This window comes from Schistocerca piceifrons, chromosome 3 (assembly GCF_021461385.2).
Source record: "Schistocerca piceifrons isolate TAMUIC-IGC-003096 chromosome 3, iqSchPice1.1, whole genome shotgun sequence".
Classification (NCBI taxonomy): Eukaryota; Metazoa; Arthropoda; class Insecta; order Orthoptera; family Acrididae; genus Schistocerca; species Schistocerca piceifrons.
In genome coordinates this window covers 507997273-508025171 of record NC_060140.1, presented here as the reverse complement: position 1 = coordinate 508025171, position 27899 = coordinate 507997273, and the positions used below count along the sequence as shown (strand labels likewise).

At 46.9% G+C, this 27899-nt stretch overlaps 1 protein-coding gene across 1 annotated transcript in view; it reads left to right on the top strand.

The window, feature by feature from the left end:
- LOC124788786 overlaps positions 1 to 27899 on the top strand; it is a 580546-nt gene that overhangs the window by 404689 nt on the left and 147958 nt on the right. Inside the window, exon 3 of the mRNA XM_047256068.1 lies at positions 8709 to 8924. Coding sequence (XP_047112024.1) covers positions 8709 to 8924 — 216 coding nt within the window. The remainder of the gene's footprint in view (positions 1 to 8708; positions 8925 to 27899) is intronic.

The window sequence follows — 27899 nt, the reverse complement described above, 5'->3', positions numbered from 1 at the left end:
GGTGTAGCAATTTCAATGGCCAGTAGTGTAATACGTTCGTACCATGACCAACGCCTGTAATGGAGGCAGATGGAAGAAAATATAGAATGGTGTGTGTGTGTGTGTGTGTGTGTGTGTGTGTGTTGGTTATATGCGACGGATCAGAGGTTGAGGATGCGCTGTGTGCTGTGTGAACCGGCCCCGCTGCGGACAGCAGCGAGCAGGAGGCAAAGCGACCACAGAGCTGGGGTTGGCTCGCAGGGGGATAAATCGGGCAGGTGCGGATAGAGGGACCTGGGGATTGGGCAGATCGGTGGGGGTGGCAAGGGACAGGGGTGGATCCCGCGAGAGGCGGATCCGGCCGACCGCGGCCGCTGCACGCTGGTTTGCCCCGGCAGCCACGTGTCTGCATCTGCGCCAGTCCCACTAGTTTGGTTCCCGAATTACTAACTGACACGGAAAAACCTGTACTGTCTCGCGGCTGGAGTGTTCAGATTCACCGTAAGTCACGCTATGTTGCGTTGGTAGCTATTTACACGTCCGTACTAGCACGTAACTAGAGCTCGCGGAGTTGCGTTGGTTGCCTAAACATGATTCCGTCTAAGTCTACGTCTGGCAGTAAATCTTATGGAGCTCCTCTCAAGCGCTTCAGGGGTCAGCTAAAACACGTCACGAGGATGTCTGGCGTAAAAACAAAAACGTTGGAAGAATGTTCTGTCGACTGCTTACTGTGGAGGAATACTGCATCCACCGCTGTCAACGTGATGAAACGAGAACGCAGCGCACACGTACTGGTCAAGCGGCAAGCTAGAAAACTCCGTGAGTTGCGACCCCACCTTCCTCCGACAATTCATTGGTGTTTATGTGGAGGCATGTTTTATGCCAGGATTCGTCCTTTCAGCCACCTTACACACATCCATAAGTTGAATCGATATGCCCATTCTGTGCAGAAAGAATTTGTACATATTCGGAATAGAATTCAGCCGCCGCCGCCGCCGACGACGACGACGACGACGACGACGACGACGATGACTTCATACTCACCAAGCCAACTAACGTTGTGCAGCGGAAGGTACCTCTGGTACCACTAACTGATCCCTCCTATCCTGCTCCACTCTCGAACGGCACGTTGGAAGAATGATTGTTGGTAAGCCTCTGTGTTATTGTTGTGGTCTTCAGTCCGAAGACTTTTTTGATACAGCTCTCTGTGCTGCTCTATAATGTGCAAATCTCGTCATCTCCGAATAACTACTGCAGCTTACAGCGTTCTCAATCTGCTTACTGTATTCATCTCTTGGTCTCCGACTACAATTTTTACCCACCGCTCTTCCCTCCAATACCACATTGGTGAATTTTCTGGTTTTGGTCATTTCGTGACATGTATGTGGGAGAAAGTAATATGTTCTCCAACTATTACCGGAAATTCGAGCTTTGAATAGCAAATTTTTCCGTCGTGGACAACGCTTCTCTTGTAACGTCTGCCACTGGAGTTAGTTGAACATCACTGTAACACTCTAGAGCGAACTAAACGATCCAGTGAGGAAACACGCCGCTTTCCGTTGGATCTTCTTTCTCTTATCAGTCCTACCTGGTGAGGGTCCCAAATTGGCGAAAAATACTCCAGAATCGGTTGAACAAGTGCCTTACAAGCCGCTTCCTTCGTGGATGAGTTAAATTTCTTTACGATTCTCAAGTCTGGTATCTGCTTTTCCTACTAACTGTTTCATGTGCCCATTCCACTTACAGTCGTTCTGTATAGTTACTCCTAGATATTTTAAGGTGGGTACTGTATCCAGCAGTTTATCAATAGTGTATATCTACAGTAGCGGATTACTTTTCCTATGTATGCGCAGTGTGTCACATTTATTTACATTCATTGTCACCTGGCTGTCCCTGCAACATTCATCAGTCCTCTGTAGGTCATTCTGCAAATCCATAGTGTCTTCTGGCGTTGCTACTTACTGACAGGCAGCCGCATCATCTGTGAACCACCTTAAAGAGCGTCCGACCCTTTCTGCTACATCATTTATATACACCGTAAACAGTTACTGTCCTATGACACTAACTTGTGGTACTCCGTAAATTACATTTACAGCTGTCGATTTTGTTCCATTAAGAGCAACGTGTTGAGTTTTATCTGCAAAAAATGTCTTCGTATTGCATGGAACCAAAGGAAAGTCAGTACCAGTACGTCAATGCGCATACGGTGTAAGGTGAATGCTGCCAATAGGACCGTTCAGTCTCACCTGTATCTCAGTCGATAAAGACGTCTGCAAGTGTGCACATCGCAGCTCCTGTGGCGCGCTCACAAAGTGATTTCGAGAAATTAAAGTACAACCCGACAACTTCATGCAAACAACGCGTCATAATTTCATATGAACAATATCAACTGAAGCCGTGTCTTTTTCACATCTGAAATAAGGACACGCGTGATACAGCATTAAACGAAATACGCTAAAAGTTAAATGTGTTTTAGCCGCAGACAGTAGTGGACGAAATCAAAAGGAAAAAAGAAACGCATCGTTGACACTACTTCCCAGAAAGCCACGCCTTCGGGACCTCAAAGAGAAATGCTGCTGCTACTGACGATTATAATGTACAATCTATTAAAGCAAGTCCTGTCATAGGGCGACAGTTATAATGTGCAATGTATTCAAAAGCAGAATAAAGGATATAATATTTGCTTGTCTTGTCTGACGACTTACAGCAAATAGGCATATAACTCCAGTTATAAGTCACAGTAAAATAGAGGTGGTTCCACAAAGAACGACGTGATTTCGAAACTCCATATTCATTGATAAAAACATACTACAAACTTGAGATAAATTTCAAAATACTCTCTAAATCTTGAGTTTTTAGCTGTGCTATTACAAATGCTCTGTGTTTCCATCACATACAGCACGAACATCATCTAGGCAATAGCTAAATTCGTCATAAACTTCACACTCAATATCTGCTGTTATGGATCTTAGGTCGGCTGTTATTCTGCTTTTCACTTCGTCTACGACAAAAGATAAAAGAGAGATGAACAGTTTCCTCCAAACATTCTCACAAGAAAAAATCGCGTGGGGTCATGCCTGGCGATTTTGGAGACCAAGAATGCAAGGAATTGTCCCTGGGTCCCGTGCGCCCTATCCAGCTTTGACCTAACTTCAAATGTTGCAGTATTTGCTTTTTCCACAACTTTGGGACCACTCCTGTGACTTCACTTACCAAAAGGACGGAGCTCCACCACACTGGCACAACAACATCTGTCAGTTTAGCAATGGCACGGTGCGTCACCGTTGGACAGGGCGCACGGGACCCCGAGACAGTGCCCGCCATTCTTGGTCTCCAAGATTGGAAGACGTGACACCATGCGATTTTTTTCTTGTGGGGATGTGCGAAGGAGTGCGTGTTCGTCTACTTCTTACTTCGTGACATGGAAAAAGTGAAGAAAGCAAATGCAGTGTTCCAAACTATGACGAATTTACCTGTCGTCTACTACAGTGCTGTTCGTGCTGCTGTTGGTCACACAGAGCATTTGCAATAGCATAGATAAAACTTCAGATTTTGCGAGTATTTTGGGAGCCATCCCTTATCTGTAGTTTGTTTTTATCAGTAAATAAGAAGTTTTGAAATCGGATCACTCTTTTTCAAACACCCTCTATACTGGAATGAGATTTCCACGCTGCAACGGAGTGTGCGCTGATATGAAACTCCCTGGCAGATTAAAACTGTGTGCCGGACCGAGACTCGAACTCGGGACCTTTGCCTTTCGCGGGCAAGTGCTCTACCATCTGAGCTACCCAAGCTACCCAGCGTTCGCAGAAGAGCTTCTGTGAAGTTTGGAAGGTGGGAGACGAGATACTGGCAGAAGTAAAGCTGTGAGGACGGGGCGTGAATCGTGCTTGGGTAGCTCAGATGGTAGAGCACTTGCCCGCGAAAGGCAAAGGTCCCGAGTTCGAGTCTCGGTCCGGCACACAGTTTTAATGTGCCAGGAAGTTTCACCCTCTATACTGTTTGAAATAAATCACGAAGTTGCAGGTTCTAAAATTTTCCAAACGGAAATGAGTGTCTCATTAAATTGCCTTGTCAGAAAGATAAACACGTACATATTACAATACTTTCACTGCTTATTATTATGCTCATATAATTCAAAATAATTTTATGGTTAATGGTTTTAGGTTCCGCTCTAAATAACAAGATAATATTTTTCAAACAAATTATAAGAAATATAGTTCATTTATCGTAAGATGATACACGTACCTCAACATGTCGGTCTTCCAACTTACAACAGCAGAATAGCAAATGCAAAATGGCCACGTAATATAATATAATACAATATGTTTCTCGTAATGCAGCGAGTGAAAGAGAAAAACGGTTCAAATGGCTCTGAGCGCTATGGGACTTAACATCTGAGGTCATCAGTCCCCTAGATTTAGACTTACTTAAGCCTAACTAACCTAACGACATCACACACAGCCATGCTCAGGGCAGGATTCGAACCTGCGACCGTAGCGGTCGCGCGGTTCCAGACTGTAGAGCCTAGAACCGCTCGGCCACTCTGGCCGGCCGCTGTCATACATCATGTGTGTAGGAATACGTGTTGTTACCATCCACATATGTTCTTGCAATTATTCATTATGTGTGGATATGTCTGATGTCATTCTGGACAGGTAATTTTTGTTGCAGCGTCTGGCTATATTAGTTCTGTTGGTGTTTCTTTATTTATGAAGCTTTTCATACGTTGATATATTTTAGGTGTACTTGGTAATGACTGTTGAGTACTGCGAAATAAATATTTATAATCAAAGTAACAGCGAAAACGGAAGTGGTCTGTCTACACGGTTGACTGAGGATGTGAGAAAACTGAGTAACAAAAATAATGTAATACTGAGATGTAAAATGCCTTCAAATGCAGCCGTGACATCAGGATCCTGCATACTAAACGGTGATACAAAGTATTGTGAGCTGTTAATGACAGTTACTGTTCAAGTAGGAGTTTGGAACGGCAGGAGCTCTACTGAAACACATACAGAGGCTCGACATTTGGAATAGGTACTCGCAGTTGACCGTCAACAAAAAGAAATGTAACGATTTGCGCACGAACTAACGATTTGCGCACGAACAGGCGGAAAGACTAACTACTGTAAGAGTACGTGACCGGCAATCATTCATTGGAAACAGTCGCAATGTAAAATATGCAGTGCCCGTAGTGTCACTGCTAACAAGCGGTTCATATTAGTTCGTGTAGACACGTCAGGACTCAAAAGTCCTCTTACTTGTGCTGTGGTAGCTGCACAAACTGCCACTACTGCCGTTTCAATACGAAGATAATGTTGGGCGTCTGTGCTGCGCGGACCTCAAGAACCTTGACTATGGCTGTGAGAATGTTCAAGTGATCACTGGTATCAGCGTCGTCGCACAACAGACGCAACACGTCCAACTTGCGTGTCAGTTTTCCGGAAGATCCATCCTGCCACTCTGTAGGAAGTACGATTACGGTCTCCATGGCAAGACTGCCTGTTTGCTTCAGATGTCTGCACCACACTCAGCTTTGTGGCTGCGTCCATTCCCTATTAAAGTATAGTCTCAGATGGTGCTCTGGTAGTTATGCCACTACGCTGTCTGTTGGCGCATGACGTTTAAACCTTTATCAGTAAATCTACTATCCTCCAGGTGGCATATTCCGTCATAGGATCAAAATTGACGTCTTTCCAGGTGTACTACCTTTTTTTCGGCAGTATGTTTTTCCCCCATCCCTCTTTCCTCCATTACCTGGCCGTTGTAGTCGGTGGGCGGCGTCAATATTCTTAGTTTTGGATCAGCATCGCCCATGTCTTTGCGGCCTTATTCAGATTGTTGGCACCATTTCACTATGGCTGGACGCGACGGTGGATTTGGTCCATACACCACCAGAATTTTACGGTGAATCTTCATATAGTTCAGACATTTTGTCCACAAACACCGTTGGCATCGTTATGTCCCGCATACTTAAAAATTTTGTAACATGTTTCCAGCTGCTGCTGCTTCATTTCAGCCCTCTGTGAGGCACCTGCAACAAATGTCGGAGCAGACAATCCCTGCAGGAAACCCAACACATGCACTCTATTAATGCTCTCTGAAGTCTCTATGTAGCTTACTAATTTGTGTGCCGTGCGCCCGCGTTTAATTTCGCGTAATTCCCGCGGGTTTGGAATCCCTCTGGCCGCAAGAGCGCTACTGTCTCCGGTAGAGGGCAGGTCGGAGGAGAGGTAGATAACGGCTGCGGCGACGTGGAGAAGAGGAGTGTGTGACGTGGGCGGCGAGGAGCGCAAGCGAGGTGGCGTCTGCCGTGGCTCGTCGGCAAGAGTGGTGCCTTCGCTCACAGCGGATTTGGTGAGGCCGAGTGTTGGTCGCAGCCGTGAACATTGCTCTTTGAAGGCTACTTCGGCAGGACGCATAGTATTCGGCGTGTCCTCTGCTACTGAAGCTGCAAGCAGTTTGTGTCCATCGTGGCGCCGGGTTGGAGTCCGGTCTCACCTTTGAAAGTACTGGACGCGGTGGCGTCTGCTGGATGATACCCGTATGTTTCCGACTACGAGTAACCTTCGTTACATCTTTCACTCGGCTCTCTCTCTAAGCAAGCGTTTGTGAATGGGCGCTGGATTTTACGAGAAATCACGGTGAGCATCCGATTAGTGCGCACGTCACTTGGTGTCGCGTTGTGGCTATTTGGACTCCTTATCCTGCTTGCCAGTTGTTAGGTATATGAATGTTTCACTTACGAAGATATTACCTGGTACTACTTGATTTCAATTCTGTCAGTGTGTGTGGGCGTGTGGCTGTCGCTATTCCACACTGGTTTTGGAATCTAAGGGAATATAATGCAGATTTAATTCTTCTGATTTACGAATTATACTTCATAGTCAGAGAAAATTATTGAATCCAGCTACCTTATTTCTGAGTCATGTCTGCATTTACCTGTTGCCTAGCTCGAGATGTTTACTAAATTGTTTGCGTCTACAAAAAAAAAAAGAATTAAAGAATAATTTCTGAATTTGTAGTATGTTTAATATCTACTAAATCATTAACGAGTTGTGTCCGTATTACAGGATAGGTGATAATATCTCTTGTTAACTGTCATCTAGTTACAGATCACTGTGTCCCATCACTGAAAGTTGTAATACAGGTTTCTAGTACTGTGGTAGCGACAAGTGGCGTCCTATGTTGGTAGAGGAGGAGAAATTGCTGCTACTAGCGTTGCCTCTGCCACCGTCTCTATCATCATAAATTTGAACCACATTTGCCAGTCATTCTGGGTACTTCGAAGGCAAGGCGTTTTAATAATTACTTGCAGTAGCCGATGATTGAGATTTGTGACATAATCGTTTCATCATATGTTTTGCTGTTTGTAATGTAAATGTATTTTTTTTTACTTCATTTAATATTCTTTACGAAAAGGAACTGATTTCATATTGTTGCAGTTTTGAGGTTATTGCTGTCAGTTGCGTTATTGTAATTTAGTCTTTTCCGTTAATGTTATTTTTCGATTTTTGCTTTTAAAAATAAATTCATTAGTGTTTTTAGAAACGTTAATAAATCGATTACGGCTCAGGACCTTACCACCGGGGATCGAACAGCACAGTAACCGTGAGTACGGTGTGGGGCGGCGGTGGGGTGCGTGGACTGCTGTGGCCGGTTGTGGAGCACTGAAGGCTATCGCGAGACGAAGCGTCACCGTCGTTTCTACATCCCCAGTTTAATACACAATGGCAGGCAGGTCGATCGGTCATAGATGCTACTCGTCTAAAGCCAGGTCAGGATTCTAGTAAATAGTGAACCTTAAATGCTCCGGTTCAAGCTCTTAATTGAAAAATTAATCTAAAATGATATTTTCATGGGTTAACTGTCACAAATTTTACCCTGGTGAGCCCTGCGCGACAGATTCAGCCTATGTGTATATAGATCATAAATGGACTCAACAGAAAGTTTAAACATAAAAAGTAATAATGGATTAGTTATCCTCTTTCTACAACACAAGTGCACACACGGATTAATACGGCTCTTTATTTACATGAACTGGATACATTTACTTTACTTGAATAGAGTCCATGTTTTGTGGTACAAGCTCATCAGTAATATTCCTCTTGCAGACTAATGTAGTGTCAATATCGGCAATCTTGCTATTACAAACTTCAGTTTCTCACTGCTAGTAAAGTACAATTCTGGTTGAGATAAACTAGTCCCGTTATAGTCATTAATCTGGTCGCTATGTACTGCCGTAGCCTGTTAGGAACTAAACCCACTCTGCGAGTAGACTGACAGACGTCAAATTGGATGATTGAGTGAGGCCCTCCGTTGAGCGGCGGCGGCCAACTCCATGCTGTCGAGAGGGCGTTGCCAGCGTGTTGCTTGTGGGTCTCTCTCCGGCCTCTCTCGTGATACAAGCGCTTGATCCAGCGCCTAACAATCGATCTTCGCTCTTCATCTTTGCTGACCGGAGTGCTGGTGACAGCTTACGCCAGCACAGAACCTAAACCTCTGTTTCTCGCAATGAAACCAAATGGACGACGGCTAAGGTTGTAGCACGTGAGAACGACATCACACTATCGTAAAAACATAGTTCAGCTGTTCCAGATACCAGTTCAATCTTGGTAGGCGACATATGCCTAAATTGTACCACTTCTAATATTTTATTTATTATAGCCTAAAGAGTGCGTTACGATGTTATTTAAACAATGCCATCCTCGCTGTTGTGCCCGCAGGAGGCGCGCTGGACATCCTGCGGCTGCTGAACGTGTCGGGCGGCACGCCTGGGGTGCGCGTGGTGGCGGGCCTCGCCCCCGGCCTGGAGGCGTACCGGCTGCGGCCCGCCTACGGCCGCGTGCGGCTGCCAGCCCCGCAGGCCGCCACCGCCGCCCTCACCGCCCCCACCGGCTTCACGCTCGTCTTCGTCTACCGCCAGCAGCGCAAGTCCCTCGGTAAGAGCCCCCTCTCCTCCTGCACGGCTGCGTTGAGGCTAACGTAGTGACCGTGAGATTGCAGCCCGCGGGCCGCACGCGGCCCGAATCAAGTGTTGGTGCGGCCGCGCTCCTCGGTCGCATTTCATACCCACTGCTTCGCTTGCATACCGGTAGTTATGTTACACTGAAGAGCCAAACTGGTACGCCTGCCTAATATCGTGTAAGGTCCCCGCGAGCACGCAGAAGTGCCACTACAAGACACTGCATGGACTCGACTAATGTCTGAAGTAGTCCCGGGGGGGGAACTGTCACCATGAATCGTGCGGGGCTGTTCCTAACTCCGTAATAGTACGAGTGTGTGGAGATCCGTTCTGAACAGCACTTTGAAAGGAATGCCAGATATCCTGTCTATAATGTTCATGTCTGGGGAGTTCGGTGGCCAGCGGAAGTGTTTAAACTAAGAGGAGCGTTCCTGGAGCCACTCTGTAGCAATTCTGGACATGTGTGGTGTCGCATCGCTGTCCTGGAATTGGCCAAGTCCGTCGGAACGCACGGTGGACACCAGTGGATGCAGGTGATCATCAGGATGCTTACGTACGTTTCACCTTCACAGTCGTATCTAGAGGTATCAGGCGTCCCATATCACTCCAACGTCACACACCCCACACCATTACAGAACCTCCACCAGCTTGAACAGTTCCCTGCTGACATGCAGGGTCCATGGATTCATGACTTTGTCTCCATACCTGTACACGTCCATCCACTATATAAAATTAGAAACGAGAGTCGTCCGACCAGGCAACATGTTTAGAGTCACGAGCTCTGGCGAGGCGTAAAGCTTTCTCATGTGTAGTCATGAAAGGTACACGAGTGGGCCTTCGGCTCCGAAAGCCCTTATCGATGATGTTTCGTTGACTGGTTCGCAAGCTCACAATTGTGATGGCCCAGCATTTAAATCTCCAGCAATTTGTGGAAGGGGTGCACTTCAGTCACCGCCCTGCGAGTCCGGGGGTTATAACAGGCCCAAGGTACGTATTTCTGCCTGTTGTAAGAGGCGACTGAAAGGAGACGCACACGTTTCGGCCTTCATGTGATGGTCCCCTGTCGGGTTTGACCTATATCTTCCTAAATTTACCCAAAGAGCGAGCCAGTTGCGGAAGGGCGTCTTGTTTGGTGCATCGTGCCCATCGTGCATTGGAATCTTAAGCCCACTTTCTCGTCGTCGTATTGCACTCCCACTCTTTCTCCATCTCTTCGGCGAGGACACCTTCCTAGGTGCGTTTTCCACCATGCAATAAGCAGTGCCGCTTTCTGCGCCGACGTTGACCATTTGCTTCTTAGCACCTCATATACAGCACGGTAGCCAGTCCGTTGCGGTGGGGCCACCATGTACCCTGTTGGTTGTAGCCCCCTGACAACAGAGGGATCACTCTGCTGATGCCTGTACTTTTAACTCCCCACATATGCCATGAAGTAGACGCCCATCTCCCTGGGGCATAAGGACACCCGGCAATGGCCATCCTGCCACGTTGCACTTCCTGAGGCTGGGTGCACCTGTGGTGAGTGCACCTGGTCGGAGTGGGTGGCATCAGGGTGGTTGACACGCCATGAAGCGTAGTACGTCATCTCTTGCTGGTGATCCGCCACCAGCAGTCTCTTAGTGGGCAAAGTCTAACTTCAATGGTAAGAAATATGACCCCAAAGCGTTCCCCTCCCTGGCCACACCATGGGAGGAAAACCAGGCTAAGGATAGCAGTGAAGCTTATTTGCCCCGGTACCTTGTGTGTACGAGAGTTGATTGGGAACCTTTCATGTTCCTGCAGCCTCAGTTTTTGCGGAGCATTTGGACAACCAGTTTGTTTGTGGGCCAGTCTTGATAAAAACATCCTCTGCCCAGTCACGGGAATTACTCACTTGTGACAAGTTGGGGGATGTTTCTGTTACCATCACGCACCATAAGAGCTTAAATACAGCCCAGCGGATTATATTTCACAGGGACCTTCTTTTGTAGTCTGACGACGAGCTACGTTCCAATTTAGAGCAACGAGTTGTTCATTTCGTCCGGCGCATCAATCAGGGTCCGAGGGGTAATCAGGTTCCCATGGGTGTCTTGATCTTGGCCTTCGAGGGTGACAAATTGCCTGAGAAGGTCAAGCTGATGGTCTGTTGCTGTGACATCAAGCCATACATCCCTGCCCTGATGCGGTGCTTTAAGTGCTCGAAGTTTGGCCATATGTCTTCCCACTGTACTTCCAGTGTCACATGTCGAGATAGTGGACATCAATCACATCCCTATATTCCATGTGTCCTGCCTCCTGTCTGTGTTAACTGCACAGAGAATCATTCACCTTGCTTACCAGACTGGAGGATTTTACAGAGAGAGAGGAAAATCATGGAATATAAGACCCTGGACCGACTGACCTACACTGACGCTAAGAGGAAATCTGAGCACCTACATACTTCGACTGTGACCACCTCTAATGTTGCCACAACGAGAACACTTCCCGTATTCCTGTCGCCTCTCAGAACCAGAATGCTACACCTGCGTCCTTGACGGTGGGGGCCGCTTCCCTCCCTGCTTCTCCCATACAATCTACCTTGGGAGCAACACCTCCAACCATCAGGGTATCAGTCCCCACTTCTCAGCCAGAGAAGCATAACTCTTCTTCGGCTTCTCTCACTAGGAAGGGGTCCCTTGGGTCACTCCCTTCCCAGGTTTATGTTAGTGGGAAAGATGACACCTGCCAGTGGCTGAAGTGCCCAAAAGCTGGTCATAGTGCTTCACACTCATCCTCAGTCCTGGAGACTGAAGCAGTGAAGTCCTTCCAGCCAGGGAAACCCAAGGAGCAGCGAAAGAAATCCAAAAACAAGGTCCCCAAGACCAAGGGAATTGCGGTGGCACCCACACCACCGCTAACCACAAGCTCTGTGTCTGTCTGTGCAGATGGGGTGGAGATTCTGGCGTCTGCTGAGGACATAGATCTCGCCGGACCCTCAGACACAATGGATATAGACTGCTCAGGCAAAAAGTCAGTGGCAGCAGGTGACCCTTAGGCGTAAACCGCCTCTTTGAACGTTCTGTGCCTTCCCAGTCTCACGATGACGTCATCCTCCAGTGGAAATGCAACAGCTTTTTCCGCTGCCTTGCTGAGCTACGGCAACTGTTAAGGTTTACACCTGCTTTCTGCATTACTCTCGAGGAAACATAGTTCCCGGCAATGAGGACCTCTGCCCTCCACTGTTATAAGGGATACTACAGGAATCATAGCGACTATGATAGTGTCAGGTGGAGTTTTCGTTCATGTCCGAAACTCGGTCTATAGTGAAACTGTGCCCCTTCAAATCCCCTCTTGAAGCTGTGGCTGTCAGAATAAGGATGACACAAGAATTAACTGTCTGCAATGTATATCTTCCTCCCGATAGTGATGTATTCCTGAAGGTATTAACTGCAATGATTGACCAACTCCCTAAACATTTCTTACTTTTGGGAGATTTTAACGCCCATAACCCCTTGTGGGGTGGCACCATTCTTACTGGCTGAAGCAGAGATGTCGAAACTTCACTGTCTCAGTTCGACGTCTGCCTCTTAAATACTGGGGATGTCACACATTTCAGTGTGGTACATGGTATTGGAGCACATGACGACCTGTGTGGTAGTGACAACTTCCCCATCTGTCACTACCCGGCCGTCAAGCCCATAGACGCCTGTCCAGATAGACTTTAAACAAGGTGGGCTGGGAGACTTTCACCTCTGCTGTCTCCATCGAATCTCCCCCACACCTAACATCAATGTGATTGTTGAGCAGATGATTACCACAGACATTCCTGCGGCAGAAAACGCGATCCCTCTCTCTTTAGGGTGCCCCCGGCGAAAAGCAGTTCCTTGGTGGACGCCGGAAGTCGCTGAAGCAATTAAGGAATGTCAGCGAGTTCTACAGCTGCATAAGCGGCAGCCTTCCCTGGAGCACCTCATAGCCTTTAAATAGTTCCGCGCCCGCATTCGCCAACTTACAAGACAACAGAAGCAGGAGGCTTGGGACAATGTCTCGACCATTCGGTGCCATTCGTCACCTTCAGAAGTCTGGCCAAACATCAAACGCGTTTTCGGGTACCAGACCCCATCAGGTCTTCCTGGTGTTAACATAAATATGCTGAAACATATGGCGTGTCAGCAGTTGGGTTGGGTCCTGGAATCACGTGGCCTACTGGCTCCATGTGAGGCCGGCTTCCGCCAGGGTCGCTCTACCACTGATAATCATGTGCCCCTTGAGTCTGCCATCCAAACAGCCTTTTTCAGATGCAAACACCTGGTTTCCGACTTTTTGATTTATGAAAAGCGTGTGACACCACCTGGCGACATCATATCCTTGCCACATTATACGAGTAGTGTCTCCGAGGCATGCTCCCGAGTTTTATCCTAAATTTCCTGCCGCTTCGTACTTTCCGTGTCGAAGTTCGTGCCTTCCGTAGTTCCCTCCAGATCCAGTAGAATGGAGTCCTGCAGGGCTATGTATTGAGTTTCTCTCTATTTTTAGCAGCCACTAATGGTGTAGCAGCAGCTGTAGGGCCGTCCATCTCCCCTTCTCCGTATGCAGACGATTTCTGCATTTCGTAATGCTCCACCAGTACTGGTGTTGCTGAGCGGCGCCTACGGGGAGCCATCCACAAGGCGCAGTCATGGGCTCTAGCCCACGGTTTCCAGTTTTCGGCTGCAAAAATGGGTGTTATGCTCTTCTGTCAGCGTCGTACGGTTCGTTCAGAACCAGAACTTCATCTTAATGATCATCCAATCACTGTAGTGGAGATATATCGATTCTTAGGACTGGTTTCGACGCCCGATTGACTTGGCTTCCTCACCTTCGTCAGCTTACGAGAAAGTGCTGGCAGAACCTCAATGCCCACTGCTGCCTGAGCAACACCAAGTGGGGTGGGGTCGCTCTACGCTGCTGCAGCTCTACAGAGCCCTCGTTCAATCCTGCATTGACTGTGGGAGTCTGGTTTACGGTTCGGCGGCACCCTCAGCGTTGCGTTTACTTGACACAGTGCACCACTGTGGCGTTTGACTAACGACAGGAGCTTTAAGGACGAGTCCGGTGACCAGTGTCCTTGTGAAGTCTGGAGTCCCTCCATTGCAGGTTAGGCATGCACAACTGCTGGCCAGTTCCGTTGCACACATTTGTAGATCTACATCTACATCTACATTGATACTCCGCAAGCCACCCAACGGTGTGTGGCGGAGGGCACTTTACGTGCCACTGTCATTACCTCCCTTTCCTGTTCCAGTCGCGTATGGTTCGCGGGAAGAACGACTGTCTGAAAGCCTCCGTGCGCGCTCTAATCTCTCTAATTTTACATTCGTGATCTCCTCGGGAGGTATAAGTAGGGGGAAGCAATATATTCGATACCTCATCCAGAAACGCACCCTCTCGAAACCTGGCGAGCAAGATACACCGCGATGCAGAGCGCCTCTCTTGCAGAGTCTGCCACTTGAATTCATTAAACATCTCCGTAACGCTATCACGGTTACCAAATAACCCTGTGACGAAACGCGCCGCTCTTCTTTGGATCTTCTCTATCTCCTCCGTCAGACCGATCTGGTACGGATCCCACACTGATGAGCAATACTCAAGTATAGGTCGAACGAGTGTTTTGTAAGCCACCTCCTTTGTTGATGGACTAAATTTTCTAAGCACTCTCCCAATGAATCTCAACCTGGTACCCGCCTTACCAACAATTAATTTTATTTGATCATTCCACTTCAAATCGTTCCGCACGCATACTCCCAGATATTTTACAGAAGTAACTGCTACCAGTGTTTGTTCCGCTATCATATAATCATACAATAAAGGATCCTTCTTTCTATGTATTCGCAATACATTACATTTGTCTATGTTAAGGGCCAGTTGCCACTCCCTGCACCAAGTGCCTATCCGCTGCAGATCTTCCTGCATTTCGCTACAATTTTCTAATGCTGCAACTTCTCTGTATACTACAGCATCATCTGCGAAAAGCCGCATGGAACTTCCGACACTGTCTACTAAGTCATTTATATATATTGTGAAAAGCAATGGTCTCATAACACTCCCCTGTGGCACGCCAGAGGTTACTTTAACGTCTGTAGACGTCTCTCCATTGGTAACAACATGCTGTGTTCTGTTTGCTAAAAACTCTTCAATCCAGCCACACAGCTGGTCTGATATTCCGTAGGCTCTTACTTTGTTTATCAGGCGACAGTGCGGAACTGTATCGAACGCCTTCCGGAAGTCAAGAAAAATAGCATCTACCTGGGAGCCTGTATCTAATATTTTCTGGGTCTCATGAACAAATAAGGCGAGTTGGGTCTCACACGATCGCTGTTTCCGGAATCCATGTTGATTCCTACATAGTAGATTCTGGGTTTCCAGAAATGACATGATACGCGAGCAAAAAACATGTTCTAAAATTCTACAAGAGATCGACGTAAGAGATATAGGTCTATAGTTTTGCGCATCTGCTCGACGACCCTTCTTGAAGACTGGGACTATCTGTGCTCTTTTCCAATCATTTGGAACCCTCCGTTCCTCTAGAGACTTGCGGTACACGGCTGTTAGAAGGGGGGCAAGTTCTTTCGCGTACTCTGTGTAGAATCGAATTAGTATCCCGTCAGGTCCAGTGGACTTTCCTCTATTGAGTGATTCCAGTTGCTTTACTATTCCTTGGATACTTATTTCGATGTCAGCCATTTTTTCGTTTGTGCGAGGATTTAGAGAAGGAACTGCAGTGCGGTCTTCCTCTGTGAAACAGCTTTGGAAAAAGGTGTTTAGTATTTCAGCTTTACGCGTGTCATCCTCTGTTTCAATGCCATCATCATCCCGTAGTGTCTGGATATGCTGTTCCGAGCCACTTACTGATTTAACGTAAGACCAGAACTTCCTAGGATTTTCTGTCAAGTCGGTACATAGAATTTCACTTTCGAATTCAATGAACGCTTCACGCATAGCCCTCCTTACGCTAACTTTGACATCGTTTAGCTTCTGTTTGTCTGAGAGGTTTTGGCTGCGTTTGAACTTGGAGTGGAGCTCTCTTTGCTTTCGCAGTAGTTTCCTAACTTTGTTGTTGTGCCACGGTGGGTTTTTCCCGTCCCTCACAGTTTTACTCGGCACGTACCTGTCTAAAACGCATTTTACGATTGCCTTGAACTTTTTCCATAAACACTAAACATTGTCAGTGTCGGAACAGAAATTTTCGTTTTGATCTGTTAGGTAGTCTGAAATCTGCCTTCTATTACTCTTGCTAAACAGATAAACCTTCCTCCCTTTTTTTATATTCCTATTAACTTCCATATTCAGGGATGCTGCAACGGCCTTATGATCACTGATTCCCTGTTCTGTACATACATAGTCGAAAAGTTCGGGTCTGTTTGTTATCAGTAGGTCCAAGATGTTACCTCCACGAGTCGGTTCTCTGTTTAATTGCTCGAGGTAATTTTCGGATAGTGCACTGAGTATAATGTCACTCGATGCTCTGTCCCTACCACCCGTCCTAAACATCTGAGTGTCCCAGTCTATATCTGGTAAATTGAAATCTCCACCTAAGACTATAACATGCTGAGAAAATTTATGTGAAATGTATTCCAAATTTTCTCTCAGTTGTTCTGCCACTAATGCTGCTGAGTCGGGAGGTCGGTAAAAGGAGCCAATTATTAACCTAGTTCGGTTGTTTAGTGTAACCTCCACCCATAATAATTCACGGGAACTATCCACTTCTACTTCACTACAGGATAAACTACTACTAACAGCGACGAACACTCCACCACCGGTTGCATGCAATCTATCCTTTCTAAACACTGTCTGTACCTTTGTAAAAATTTCGGCAGAATTTATCTCTGGCTTAAGCCAGCTTTCTGTACCTATAACGATTTCAGCTTCGGTGCTTTCTATCAGCGCTTGAAGTTCCGGTACTTTACCAACGCAGCTTCGACAGTTGACAATTACAATACCGATTGCTGCTTGGTCCCCGCATGTCCTGACTTGCGCATTCCAGTCAGTGTCTCCTTTTCCCAACCATTGCAGCTTATCTCCCGCATCGTCGGCCCAGGTCAGGGCTTCCAATTGCAGTTCTTGTCCAATCCCTTCTTTCCGAACTGGAGTCCTTGCCTTTACCACCTAGACTTGAGGTCCATTCACGTACACCTCCATGGTGTACACGTAGGCCGCGTCTTCGTCTGGACCTATGACTGGCCCTAAAGACTCAGTTAACCCTGCGGCTCTCCTCTGCCACTTCCTCTCGATTCTTGACATGTACCGAGGCCACGAAGTGGTTTACACCAATGGCTCGATGGGTGATAAACGAGACGGCTTTGTGAATGTCCATGGAGGACATATTGAACAGCATTCCTTCCTACGGCTGCAGTGTTTTCACTACCGAACTGGTGGCTATATCTCGTGCTCTTCAGCACACCTGTACTTGCCATGGGGAGTCGTTTCTTCTCTGTACTGAATCCTTGAGCAGCCTACAAACTATCGACCGGTGCTACCATCGTTATCCTTTCGTAGCGACCATCCAAGGGTTCATCTGTGCCCTGGAATGGTCCAGTCGTTAATTTGTGTTTGTCTGGACCTGGACCTCAGGTCACCTTAGAATCCCAGGCAACAAACTTGCCAACAGTCTGGCCGAACAGGCTATACAGTAACTGCTTATGGAGATCAGCTTCTCTGCAACTGACCTGTGTTCAGTACTACGCTGGAAGGTTTTGCGGCTTTGTGAGACGAAATGGCATAACCTAAGCATGCACAACGAGCCGCCAAAAAGAAAAAAAAGGTGTAGGGTTTGTACCCTTATCGCCAGCTTGGTAGCATTGAACCTTAAGCCCCTGCGCTACGCTCCCTCAGTTAAAACATAATTAACGATATGGATGTAATTAGTATGCATAAAATTTCATCATGGATATTCTCAGAAACTAGGGACCAACTCATGCGAAGCCACTAGCAAAGTACTTAAGGCAAGTCCCTCTAGAACATAACAAACACTCCCTGCAGGGGCTTGTCACTCTTTGGTGGGTTTGTGCTTGGGTACCATGGGACCTCAGCCTTCGCAGCACTTTTTTCCCTTCCATGCTGCATGTCTATCCTCTTGATATTCCTTTTCCCCTCCCTTGGGGAAGATGTCAGGGGTATTATTGGGAAAGTTCTGCATTCTGTTGCTGACCTATGAACATTCTCAACTTCCTTTTTGGCTCCTTTTTCCTTTCTTTGTTTCCCTTCACCTCTCGTTCCTCCACTTCGGCGTTTGAGGATCCTCCTCCTTCCTCCTTGTGCACTCCTTAAGACCGGCCCATGCGTAAAAGGTAAATGGGTAACGCGTAATTCCCAGCCCCATGTCGACAGGTAGGATTTAGGATTCGCACATACCCCTTCCCCCTGTTATATGCTAGTCCCAGAGGGGGGGGGGGGGGGTAATTGCCTGAGCTGTAACCTTCCCAGATTGCCCATTGGTCCCTCTGTCAGGTTTTCGGGAGGTGTGACCTGAGGTGGGAACAATCACCTAAGGCGGGTGTACCCCCTTGTGTAGGGGGCCGCCAGTTGGAAAGAACGCGGTATCAGAGATGCTGGCAATCATGGGGGATTTCTTCACGATGCGCCACTCATCATCTTCAGCTACGTCGACGAAATGTAAACATAATAAGGCTACTGATTCGAAGACTCTTCCCGCTGTACTGCGGTTCCTTGTGGTGTCACTCTTGAGAGTTGCCTTCCATTAGAACATCCTAAACGTGGTACTAGCATTAATAGGCAGCCCAGGTGGCTAACTAGTGGGATATCATGTAGAACAAAGCTGGAATTATATCAAAATGTTAGAAGTAGTCACAATAAAGCTACAGTAGCCCATTACAAACAGTATTATAAGGTGCTTAAAAATATTAGGAAGGCAAAGAGTATGTGGTATGCAAATAGAATAGCTAATTCACATGATAAAATGAAAACCATATGGACAGTTGTGAAGGAAGTGTCTGGTCAGCAGCGTATTAAAAATATTTCTGTTACTGATAAATCAGATATATGTACAGTATTTAACAATTATTTTCTGCTCGTGATAACTGGGTGTTGTGTGACGTCCTTAGGTTAGTTAGGTTTAAGTAGTTCTAAGTTCTAGGGGACTGATGACCATAGATGTTAAGTCCCATAGTGCTCAGAGCCATTTGAGCCAATTATTTTCTGAGCATTGCTGGTGAATTAAATAAAAATTTAGTTTCTACAGGAAATCATAAAATTTTCTTGGCAAATGCCTTTCCGAGATCGATGCCTGAAATAATCCTCTGTGATACAGACAAGAGGAAGATTGAGTCAATAATTAAATAACTGAAGACTAAGGACTCTCATGGTTATGATAGTGTGTCTAGCAGAATATTGAAGTACTGTACAGCACATGTCAGCCCTGTATTTAGCCATATTTGTAATTTTTTCTTTAGGAATAGTCAGTTTCCTGAGCGATTAAAGTGCTCAGTAGTAAAGCCACTTTATTAAAAGGGAGAAAGGGATAATGTAGATACATTTAGACCTATTTCTGTGCCATCAGTGTTAGCAAAAGTTATTGAAAACGCTATGAATGTAAGGATAATTGATCATTTTATATCACACTATTTGCTGTCAAATCTACAGTTCGGCTTTAGAAGTCGTTTAACAACTGAAAATGCTATATTCTCTTTTCTCTGTGAGGTACTGGATGGATTAAACAAAAGGTTTCGATCGCTTGGAATATTTTTTTATTTAACTAAGGCATTATTTGATTGTGTTACTCACAAAATATTGCTCCAGAAGTGGGACCATTACAGAATACGGGGAGTAGCTCAAATCGATTCACCTCTTACTTTAATAACAGACAGCAAAAGGTCATTATTCGCAGTGTTGAGAATGGCTGTAATATGGGGTCTGAGTGGGGCACTGTCAAGTGGGGGGTGTCCCAGGAATCAGTGTTGGGGCCATTCCTGTTCCTTGTTTATATAATGATATACCCTCTAGTATGACGGGTAACTCTACAATATTTCTGTTTGCTGATGACACTAGCTTGGTAATAAAGGATGTTGAGTGCAGCATTGGTTCAGTTTCAAATAGTGCAGTACATGAACTCAGTTCATGGCTTGTAGAAAATACAGTAACGCTAAATCACAGTAAGACTCAGTTTTTACAGTTTCTAACACACGATTCAACAAAACCTGACACTTTAATTTCACAGAATGGGCATATGATTAGTGAAACTGAACAGTTCAGATTTTAGGTGTTCAGATAGATAGTAAGCTGTCGTGGAAAGCCCACGTTCAGGATCTTGTTCAAAGGCTTAATACTGCCATTTTTACCATTCGAATGATATCAGAAGTGAGTGATGGTTCGACACGAAAATTGGTCTACTTTTCTCGTTTTCATTCGCCATTGTCGTATGGTGGTATATTTTGGGGTAACTCTTCTCATTCTAAAAGGATATTTTTGGCTCAGAAACGGTCGGTTTGGGCAGTGAGTGGTGTTAGTTCACGAACCTCTTGTCGACCTCTGTTCACGAGTCTGAGTATTTTGACATTGGCCTCTCAATACGTATATTCCTTATTGTCGTTTCTTGTTACCATTATTAGTTTATTCCCAAGGTTTTGCAGCTTTCACTGCGTTAATACTCCGCAGAAATCAAACCTGTATTTGGATTGGACTTCCTTAACTCTTGTGCAAAAAGGTGTGCAATATTCTGCTGCATCCATTTACAATAAGCTGCCACTCGAATTCAAAAATCTTAGCAGTAATCCACGCACTGTCAAATCGAAACGGAAGAGTTTCCGCATGGATCACTCCTTCTATTCTGTCGAGGAGTTCCTTGAAAAATTAAGCTGATTTTTATTGTACTGCTGATAGTGTTTACTTAAACTTACGGACTGACTTTTTTAAGGTTCGCCGGCCGGGGTGGCCGATCGGTTCTAGGCGCTACAGTCTGGAACCGCGCGACCGCTACGGCCGCAGGTTCGAATCCTGCCTCGGGCGTGGATGTGTGTGATGTCCTTAGGATAGTTAGGTTTAATTAGTTCTAAGTTCTAGGGAACTGATGACCTCAGAAGTTAAGTCCCATACTGCTCAGAGCCATTTGAACCATTTTTTTAAGGTTCATGGACATTTATTTTTGTCTGTTATTACGTTTATGTTGTAAATTCATGTACTGACACGTCCCATGACCATGGAGATTTGCTCTTCCATTTCGTCCTACGGAACTTGACGAGTAAGTAAAAAATAAATAAATAACGTACTGAAGATGGTCAGGCGTTCGCCACAGTCAATCCGACATTCAGAAAGGTGTTGATACAATTGCTGGCTCTGTGAAATCCTGCTCTCGTTTGTGGAATGGCACCTTACTTTTGGAGACGGCTTCTGATGCTCAAGCACAACTACTACTTGCTGCCTCGCTTCTCCACGGCTGCCCTGTCGAAGCACATAGAACTTTGACTTCTTCCCATAGTGTAATTTACACGAGGTTGCATGATGGGCTAACCGAGGCTGTCATTGTCATTCATCGTGTAATGAATAAGGTCAATTCCTCCTTGGTGCCCACCTGCACTCTTTTCCTCGCCTTTAATAGGGTGGTACTGGTGTCCAAAGCAGGCTATGAAATCATCACAGTCCGGCCATACATTGCAGATCCATTCTTCTGTTACCAGTGTCATGGGTTCAGTCACACTAGAACGTCTTGTCAACACCCAGCCAAAAGAGTAACCTGTGACAGGGATGCACACAAGGGCGAATGTTCACCTCTTTCTCCCCGCTGTATCAATTGCAATGGCGGCCATGCCAACTCCTCCACGGATTTTCACATGTATCTAGATGAGCAAGCTGTTTAAGAGATTCGGGTGAAGGAAAAAGTGCCTTACCCAATAGCTCGCAAGTTACTGGCTAGTTGCAAACCCTGTGTTCTCCCATATGGCACTAACAGTTCAATTCTTGTTATCTCTCGCTCCATGAAGGACATGGCTACACAGACATGCGACCTCGAATTTGGCTCTGATGTTGTTAAGTCACCCTGTGTCAAGGTAGCATCACCATCCCCCCGTCCCGCTGTGCAACAAACTGTCAATCCCTCGCCTGAAGGGGCGGAGCTACCCACTACACAACTGGCAGGCAGGAAAGGCCAGAAGGAGTACTCCCATGAAGACTTCCTCCGTCTCTCCAGCCAAACACCACTCAAGTCGTCCTCTACCCAGAAGGGCTCGAAAAAGTCCGCTAAAGACAAACGGTCTTCCCCTTCACCAATTCGAAGGTCCTGCTCGACGGTGTCTTCACGTGGCTCCTTAGTCCGGCCAGCCCCTGTCTCGCCGGTGCGCACCACCAATCGTTTTGTAGCGTTGGACTCCACCGACTGCCCGCACAAGCACGTCGATGCTTGTGTGGGCCCCATGGAGAAGGATCCTCCTGCTTCTGTGCCCTGTAGTAATGACCCTCCACTGGCTTTCCCTCGGTGGAAACTGAGCTGACGCTCCTACATTTCTTCCTACTCACGACTTCCTCAAATGGAACGTTCGCGGCCTTCAGTCCCACAAAGAGGATTTGCGGTTGTTTCTCTCATCACAGCATCCCCTTCAGGAAGCGAAATTGCGCCCTCAAGACCGGTTTGAACTTCCACATTATTTACCGATTCATTTTTACCTTCCACCTGAGGTCGGCATCCCATCTCATGGGGGCGTCATGCTGCTTATATGGGTGGGCCTTCATAATCAACCCACTTCTCTGACTGCCCATCTTCAGGCTGTTGCCGTTCGCCTCTTTCTTCCCCACCTGACTTTCTCCCTCTGTACCATTTATGTACCTACATCCTACGATATCACCAGAGCAGACTTCCTTCAGCTTATTGGGCAGCTACCTCCACTGATTTTGCTTCTCGGTGACTTTAATGCACATCATCCCTTTGGGGTTCTGCCAGGACCTGCCAGAGAGGTACCTTCCTGGCTGACATTCTTAACCAACTCAACTTCTTCTGCCGTAACACTGGTGCACCCACTTTCCTTTCTGACTCCGTGCACATATATTCCCATTTGGATCTATCCTTTTTCACTGCCCAGCTTGCTCATTGTCTTGAGTGGTCCGTTCTTTCTGATGCCTACTCGAGCGACCATTTCCCGTGTGCTCTCCTTATGCTGACTCCTATCCCATCCAAATGCATGCCCAAATGGCAGCTTACTCAGGCTGACTGGCAGCTTTACTTCTCCCTGGCGACCTTCGCAGTACAAGATTTGCTCAGTTGTGATGACCAGGTGGACAATCTCACAAACGTTATCCTTACTGCTTCAGAACGTTCCATTCCTCACACTTCCTCTTTACTACGTCGTGTCCTACCGCTGAGGGACTGAGGCGTGCCGCTACGCAATTCGCTCACGGAGACGTGCTCTCTGCGGTTTTAACCGCCACCCTACAATGGAAAACTGCATTAATTATAAACAGACGGGTGCAAGGTACCGTAGAGTTCTTCAGGATAGTAAAAGAGCTAGCTGGATTTCGTTCACTAATTCTTTTAACAGTAGCCACACCTTCATCTGTTGTGTAGGTGAACCTCCTACGGCTCTCTGGAACCCAGATCCATTCCCCCATTTACGGCCTCACAGTAGGTACCGCTGTCATCGTGGACCCTGTTGCTATCTCCAACACCTTGGGCCGCCATTTCGCGAAAGTTTACAGCTCTTCCCACTATCAGCCTGCCTTTATCCATTGAAAACGAGTGGAGGCGGCTTGCGAAATACCCTTCTCTTCTCCGAATCATGAGTACTACACTGCCTCCTTCACTGTGAGGGAGCTAGATCATGCTGTCAGTTCATCTCGGTCCTCTGCCCCAGGGCCAGACGCTATCAACATTCAGATGTTGCAGCACCTCTCTCTTGTGGGCAAGCACTTTCTGCTTAACACATACAACCACATCTGGGCTGAGGGAACATTTCCTGGACGCTGGCGTGAAGCCGCAGTCATACCCATACCTAAGCCCGGTAAGAACAAAAATATTCCTTCTAGCTACCACCCCATCTCTCTTACCAGCTGCGTTTGAAAGGTGATGGAACGTATAATTCATGCCCAGCTGGTGTGATGGCTCGAATCTCGCCATTTACTCACGAATGCACAGTGTGGATTTAGAGCTCGGCCTTCTGCAGTTGACTATCTCGTTACTTTGTCCATCCATGTCATGAATAGTTTTCTGCGGCAATCCCAGACTGTGGCCGTGTTTTTCGATTTGGTGAAGGACTACGACACCTGCTGGAGAACTGATATCCTCCATACTCTTTACACGTGGGGCTTTCATGGGTTCTTGCCCTGCTTTCTTCAGGCATTTTTACAAGACCGAGTTTTTAAGGTGCGTGTGGGTTTTACTTTGTCGGACACCTTTATTCAGAAAAATGGTGTGCCTCAGTGTTCTGTCCTGAGCATCATGCTCTTTACTATCGCCATTAACCCTATCATTTCCTGTCTGCCATCGGGCATCTCTCGCTCCCTTTTTGTTGGTGATTTTACCGTCTATTGCAGTTCTCCACGGACCTGTCTCACTGAGCGGTCCTTCAGCGCCGTCTTGATCGTCTTTGCTCCTGGAGCATCGCCAATGGCTTTCGCTTTTTCACTGAGAAAACCGTCTGTATGAATTTTTGGCGGTGCAAATGGTTTCTCCCACCATTTCTTCATCTTGAGCCTGTTTCCCTTACATTCATTGACACTACAAAATTCCTGAGGCTCATACTCGATAGGAAACACTCTTGATCATCCCGTGTCTTTTCTGGCAGCCCACTGTATGCGGTTCCTCAACGTCCTACATGTCCTCAGTGGTATTTCTTGGGGTACCGATCGAACCATCCTCCTCCTCTTGTACTGGTCGCTTGTTCGTTCGAAACTCGACTATGGATCTTTGTTTATGCATCTGCATGCCTATACCTTTTACGCCGTCTCAACACTATCCATAATCGAGGCATCCGTTTGGCGACGGGTGCCTTTTACACCAGCCCGGTTGAGAGTGTATGCTGAAGCTGCTGAACTACCACTGTCCTACCGCTGTGACTTTCTCCTCAGCAGGTATGCATGCCGTTTGTCTGCCTTGCGTGGCCATCCTTCCTGTGCCACCTCCTTTGATGATCCTTCGATCGTCAGTATGGGGCTCGTCCCTCTTCCCTGTTACCTCCTGGAGTCCGCTTTCGCCACTGGCTACGGCGGCTTAACTTCACGCTGCCTGCAACTTTCCCGGTGGGTGTAAACCCTTAGCCACCTTCGCTTCGTGAAGCGGCCCATGTTAACCTCGGCTTTCATTCTTTTCCTAAGGACACTACTCCAGCCTCGGTCTCTAGCCTTAAGTTTCACGACCTTCGACTGAAATTTATCGATAGTACCTTTGTATACACTGATGTCTCTCGGACTGACCATGGGGTTGGGTGTGCATTCGTCATTGGCACCCGTGTCTTTCGATATCAGCTTCTGGCCCACTCCTCAGTATTTACAGCCGAGCTCTTCGCCTTGTATCAGGTCGCGGAGTACTTCCGGCGACACAGACTTCCCAGTTGTGTCATCTGCTCAGACTCAATCAGCGCCCTCCAAAGTCTCTGCGCTGTTCACTGCTCATCCCTTAGTGCAGCGGGAACAGGAAAAACTGTCATTTGCTCACGCTTGGTGGAGCCAATGTCATGTTTCTGTGGGTCCCTGGTCACGTCGGTCAGCCAGGAAACGAGGCGGCTGACTTTGCTGCCGAGGCTGCAGTCCTCTTACCTCAGCCCGCGAGTACCTCCATATCCTCCGACGATCTCTGCGTTGCCGTCTGTCAGGTGGTGATGTCCCTTTGGCATCGCCAATGGTCATCCCTTCACGGGAATAAGCTTCGGCTATTAAGCCTCGCCCGGCGCCTTGGACGACCTCCTCTCGGCCCTCCCACTCCGAGATTATTTTAACTCGGCCGCACATTGGGCACTGCTCTTTTAGCCATCGTCATTTCCTCAGTAGCGCTGCCCCACCACTTTGTACGCATTGCGCCCGAATTTTAAATGTCCGCCACTGCCTGCTGGAGTGCCCCCTTTTTTTTAACTACCTTACGTTCCATCTTGGATTTGCCATCTGATTCACCAGCTGTTTTTGCAAATGACGGGCGGGCTGTAGCCCGCGTTTTCCTTTTTATTCGATGAAGCAATATGGTGAAGGCTATTTAATTTTTAGTTTTGGATCTCTATTTTTGTATGGTGTTTTTTAGTCTTTTCCAAATGCCTTGTTTAGATGTCTCCTTTCCATTGGGGCTGACATACAGTCGTTTCCCTTGTCTCTGTGTTTACGTTCTATAGTTTTGACTTGTACGCATATGACCTCAGTTGTTTTTGGCGCCGTAAAACAAAACAAACAATAACGAATACTCTTCAAAATCCATGATTAACAGTATGATGGCCCCCATCGGGAGACAATTTAGACGTAACCCACCGCTTTGAAGAATGAATATGTGCAACAGAGTGAAAGATTCATTCTGGACAGTGGCTAAGATATTTCCTCTCTGTACCTTTTCTTCTACGAATAATAATTCGGCAAGGTAAAAAGTTATGTTGGAAAACTTACGTCAGAAAGATTTTCTGTCAAGTTTAGAAAGTACGGGAGGTACTGGCGGAATCAAAGCTTTTGAGGTCGGATTGTGAATCGTACCTGGGTAAAACAGTCAGCAAGAGTTATTTCCAGTAAAAGACAAATTTCCGTAAATCTTTCATTAAGTTTCACACTGCTTTTCGTATTCTCTTTGTGGCATTTCAGTTCAAAGCAAGGAGTAGGACACTCCAGATGGTGTTAGATGCCGTCATTGTATTTTGACATTAGGATTAGTCTGAATAGGTCCCTGTAGTATACATATTTGGACCTCAATAGCGTAAAAAGAAATCCTTCTCCGACAAATCACGAAGGTATCCAACAAATGGCCTCCTGGGTAGAGGTCTCCTAGTCAAGGCGGAATATATAGGTTCTCATTCGACCTACAAAGAGCAAAACCAACTTTGATATGCAGGTTTTAGAATCTCATCTCTTTTCTCTTTCAATTTTCCTCCTTCAAATATGTGTGTGTGAGTTCCTAAGGGACCAAACTGCTGAGGTGATTGGTCCCTAGACTTACACACTACCTAAACTAATCTGTGCTCACACACACACACACACACACACACACACACACACACACACACACACACACACACGCCCGACGGAGGACTCGGGCCTCCGACGGGAGGGGCCGCTCAGTCCATGACTTGGCTCCTCAAACCGCACTGTCGCTAGCGCGGCTGTTACTATCTAATCGTAGGACTGTACAAAGCCGACTTCAGTGATCTCAACGTCAGCTTAAGCTTTCTAATGAGTGTGTGTGGTACTGCTGCTGTTCCCAGTGTTATTGCGGTTTAGCGGACAGCAGGGGTTTGGATGACACAAAGAAACTTTAAACCACATGGGCCAATTCAGAAGTCAGACTTAGGTTTCGCTGACGTCCTCTCACTGCCCTCGTCAACTGCGGACTCATTTCCGCGTGGTTATGCAGTCCAGTGGCACTCCGGAAAGTTGAACGCCGCTGGTGTTCGGCCGTCGCTTGTTAGCGGCGACGAGTGTCCGGCTTCCCACGGAGTTTAACCTGGCACTCCACACCCCTCTCCTTGGTCCTCACAGTCCTGCCACGTCCTCTGCGTGCTGGCCTTCTATGTGCTGTTCCTGAGTGGCTCTCATCCAACTTTTCATTCCGTGTAGAACATTATCAGCAATTTCAGCGACGTAATTGGGCTAAGTTAATTATCAGAGCTTCCGATATACTGTACACAATCGAGTATCTTTATTATCACCAAGTGCTGGTATCCGTAATAACAATCTTTGCAGGTATCAGGAACAGTCATGTCCATTATAATTATCCGGGCTGTTATGCCGTGGTCGGTTGATGAATTCTGTGTCGATTCCCAATGTTTCGTCTCCGACTGCGGGAGACATCTTCAAGGAAGAATTCGACACATTTCATCAGCTGATTGAACGG